General features: G+C 49.4%; 1 protein-coding gene across 1 annotated transcript; it reads left to right on the top strand.

Moving 5' to 3' along the window:
- Positions 1-217: 217 nt before the first annotated feature.
- Positions 218-2,496, top strand: TEX13C (TEX13 family member C). The gene is given in 2 exon segments (XM_017504726.2): positions 218-1,595; positions 1,598-2,496. Coding segments are annotated over 2 exon segments (2,277 nt in total).
- Positions 2,497-3,910: the final 1,414 nt, after the last annotated feature.

Raw genomic sequence — 3,910 nt, 5'->3', positions numbered from 1 at the left:
TGCCGTGGTGATGGCGGGTCTGCTTTGCTCTTTGTAAGAACAAGGGATTGAGGGTGGAAGGAGGCCAAGGAGGAGGCCAGGACTGAGCAAGGACTAAAGTAAGACTGAGAGGGGAGGGGAGGGACGGACTGGTTGGCGGCAGCAGCCTGTACTGGAAGCGGCGGCCGCAGCCGAGGCAACACTCGTGAGGCAGCTACTTGACTAGACCGCAGCCGCCATGGCAGTGAACTTTGCGTACCACGCCAGCGGGTTTCGCCACAGTGATGTGATCAAATTCATTAATGATGAAGTCCACATGAATGGGGGCGGCCCAGCCTTTTATGTGGCCTTCCGCTCGCGGCCGTGGAACGAGGTAGAGGACGGGCTTCGGGCCGTTGTGGCCGACCCGAACGTGCCGCGGTCCATTAAGAGGGCCTGCACCTGGAGCGCGTTGGCTTTGAGTGTGCGAGCGGCCGTGAGGCAACGGGAGCAGCTGCTGTACCAGGTTCGGCGGCTGCAAGGGCATGTGGAGGAGCGCCAGGCGGCCTCCTGGGCTCTGACCTCCCAGCTGGAGCAGCTGCGCCTGGAGCGTGAGGCAGCGGCAACGCAGCTTCACTTCACACAGGCCGCCCTGCAGCAGGCGCTGAATGAGCGTGATGGGTTATGCGGAAGGCTGCGTGAAGTTGAGAGATCCATGCAGGTCTATCCGATGCCTCAGAATTTTGTACCTGGTCCGGGAGCTGGCCAGTATGCGCCTGTGGACTGTTGTTTAAATGCAGAACAGAGAGAGGCAGTGGCCACAGAGGCACAGGGAATGCCGCATTCAGAAGCCCAGATAGCAGCCCCAGCAGCTGTGTTTTACATGCCTGAAGCCCAGAGTGGCTGGATCCAGGGCATGCAACCCCTTCTGCCAATGCAGCCCCCACATCCAGTCCCATTCTGTGTGCCTTCACCAGTGGGACTGCCAAACTCAACACTTCTACCACCCCCAGTGGTAATGGAATCAGCAGCAGCAGTTGCACCACAGATGCCTCCTTCAGGGACTTATCCACCTGGTCTCTGGGCCACAGTGGGGTCCCAGGAAGAGATGGCTCCTCTGTGGGACCAGAGGTGCTATGGCCAGGATGGATATCCTGAGAATTTCCAGTGGGTATATCACCCAGGGGATAACAGAAGCCACTACCAAAAGGAAAGTTCTGAGTGTCCCCAGGGAATGACCTCCCAGGGGGACAGAAGCAGCCACAGCCTGAAGAAAGATCCAGTGATGCACCAGGGTGCAGCTCCCCAAGAGTTTAGCAAGAGCCACAGCCTGAAGAAAGAACCAGAGATGCCCAAGGAGATGGTCCCCCTGGGGGACAGCAGCAGCCAAAGCCTGAAGAAAGATCCAGTGATGCCCCAGAAGTTGGTTCCCCTGGGGGACAACAGCAGCCATGGTCTGACAAAAGATCCAGTGATTTACCAGGAGATGGTCCCCCTGGGGGACAGCAACAGCCACAGCCTAGAGAAAGATCCAGTGATGCCCACGGAGATGGTCCCCCTAGGGGACAGCAACAGCCACAACCTGGAGAAAGATCCAGTGATGCCTACGGAGATGGTCCCCCTAGGGGACAGCAACAGNAAGATCCAGTGATGCCTACGGAGATGGTCCCCCTAGGGGACAGCAACAGCCACAACCTGGAGAAAGATCCAGTGATGCCTACGGAGATGGTCCCCGTAGGGGACAGCAACAGTCACAGCCTGGAGAAAGATCCAGTGATGCCCACGGAGATGGTCCCCCTAGGGGACAGCAACAGCCACAGCCTGGAGAAAGATCCAGTGATGCCCCAGAAGATGGTTCCCCTGGGGGACAGCAGCAGCCATGGTCTGACAAAAGAGCCAGTGATTTACCAGGAAATGGTCCCCCTAGGGGACAGCAACAGCGTGGAGAAAGATCCAGTGATGCCCACGGAGATGGTCCTCCTAGGGGACAGCAACAGCCACAGCCTGGAGAAAGATCCAGTGAGGCCCCAAAAGTTGGTTCCCCTGGGGAACAGCAGCAGCCATGGTCTGACAAAAGAGCCAGTGATTTACCAGGATATGGTCCCCCTGGGGGACAGCAACAGCCACAGCCTGGAGAAAGATACAGTGATACCCACGGAGATGGTCCCCCTAGGGGACAGCAACAGCCACAGCCTGAAGAAAGATCCAGTGATTCCCCAGGGCACAGCCTCCCTGAGGTTTAGCAACAGCCAGATAGAAGATCAGGAGAGGCTCCAGGAAACCCTTCTGGAGGATAGCAAGAGCCGTGATGTGAAAAGTAGCCCATGGAAACACCACCAGCCTCAGGGCCAGAAGGTCAAGCAACCAAAAAGGAAAAAGGCCTCAGAATCCCAGCGACAGAAGCCTGCCTCATGTGCCCGCCCAGTGAGGTGGGGCTGCCCATGGTGTAATGCCTTGAATTTTCCACGGCGCAAGGCCTGCTATAAATGCAAGAGAGTCCGTATGCCAGTCGAGAATGGCAACATTGACCCAGCGTAAACTCACTGATTTCACGAAGGTAAGATGGATGCACTCCAAAGAGAAACCAATTTCCCAGGACCCCCTTCTGATTAAAAAAAAAACAAACAAACAAACAAAACGTAACTAACAGAAAATTTGAAACCAAAATTATAGAGAAAATTAGATAAAATAATCCATTATTTTATTAACCATATTAAGTACTTTTTATCATTGTGAGTATACATACATATAAATACGTATGTATTTTCTTATTTTATTCATTTATTTGAATAAAGACTACTGAGTATCACATTCAGCCTTTAATTAGGGGATTTCTCCTAATTGCATTCGACTTTTTCAGGTGCTGGATTCTGGTTTGCTGATACTAATTTGTTAATTTGTTGACACCCTGGAGAAGCTGAAGTTATAAAGCCCGTTTTAAATAAACCATTTTCTGTTTTTTCTTAACCTCCTTTTCCTGAAAATGCCATGTATTTGGCTCGAGCAGCCATGTGATTTTAGAGTTACAGGCTATGTTATATTATAGAAATGCCACTTTTCCTTGCAAGTGCTATCATTATTTTGAAACTGCTGCAGTGTTGATTTTTGCTTTTTGTTTTATTAGTTTTACAGATGAAGTCCTGTTTTGTTTCTTAGCCCCACCAAACTTGCTTGTTTCTGAAGAAGCTGAACCTACGACATTAGAAGATCACCAAAGGCAAAAGAAGTAACACCTCAATTCTGATGGACCCACACCTCGCTGAGACCCCAACTGTTTGCAGCCAAGAAGAATGACGGGAAGTCAGGGAAGAAGAGATAATTTTACACTTACTTTCTCCTAAGGGGGAAAAGGAAGAACAAAATAGATTCTTTTAGAGTTGAAGTTTTTTCATTGGTATGGGAAATAACTTGGAAAAGTTTGGGGGGGTTGTAGTGTTAAATTCTGTAGATGATAGAAACTTTGAAAGTTTAGGGGAAGAGTTTAGGGGGTTGTAGTGTTAAATTCTGTAGATGATAGAAACTTTGAAAGTTTAGGGGAAGAGTTTAGGGGGTTGTAGTGTTAAATTTTATAGATGACAGGAACTTTGATTAATTTCATTTAATTCATTAAAGAAAGAGTTATTGTCTAGTACGTGTTGGGAGCTAGACTTACTGTTATTATCTAGTACACCCAATATAATCCTATTTTGTGAGTTTAAGATAGGAAAGAACATAATTTGGCATACAAATTAGATCAGGTGTGTCTTCTTTGCCTTGCATATCACGTGACCTTGGATAAAACCAATTGAAGTAACATCCAGATTCATTTTTGTGGTTCTGGGGCCAATGTGAGAGACTTTCATGAAAGGTTTCTTGTTTTGTTTTTGTTAGTTTCTTTTTAGAGATGAGGTCTCGCTTTGTCACCGAGGCTGGAGTGGAGTGGCATTATCGTCATAGCTCACTGCAGCCTCAA

The sequence above is a fragment of the Cebus imitator genome, unplaced genomic scaffold (assembly GCF_001604975.1).
Source record: "Cebus imitator isolate Cc_AM_T3 unplaced genomic scaffold, Cebus_imitator-1.0 Scaffold327, whole genome shotgun sequence".
In the NCBI taxonomy this organism is placed as follows: domain Eukaryota; kingdom Metazoa; phylum Chordata; class Mammalia; order Primates; family Cebidae; genus Cebus; species Cebus imitator.
This window is presented reverse-complemented; position numbering and strand designations above follow the sequence as displayed.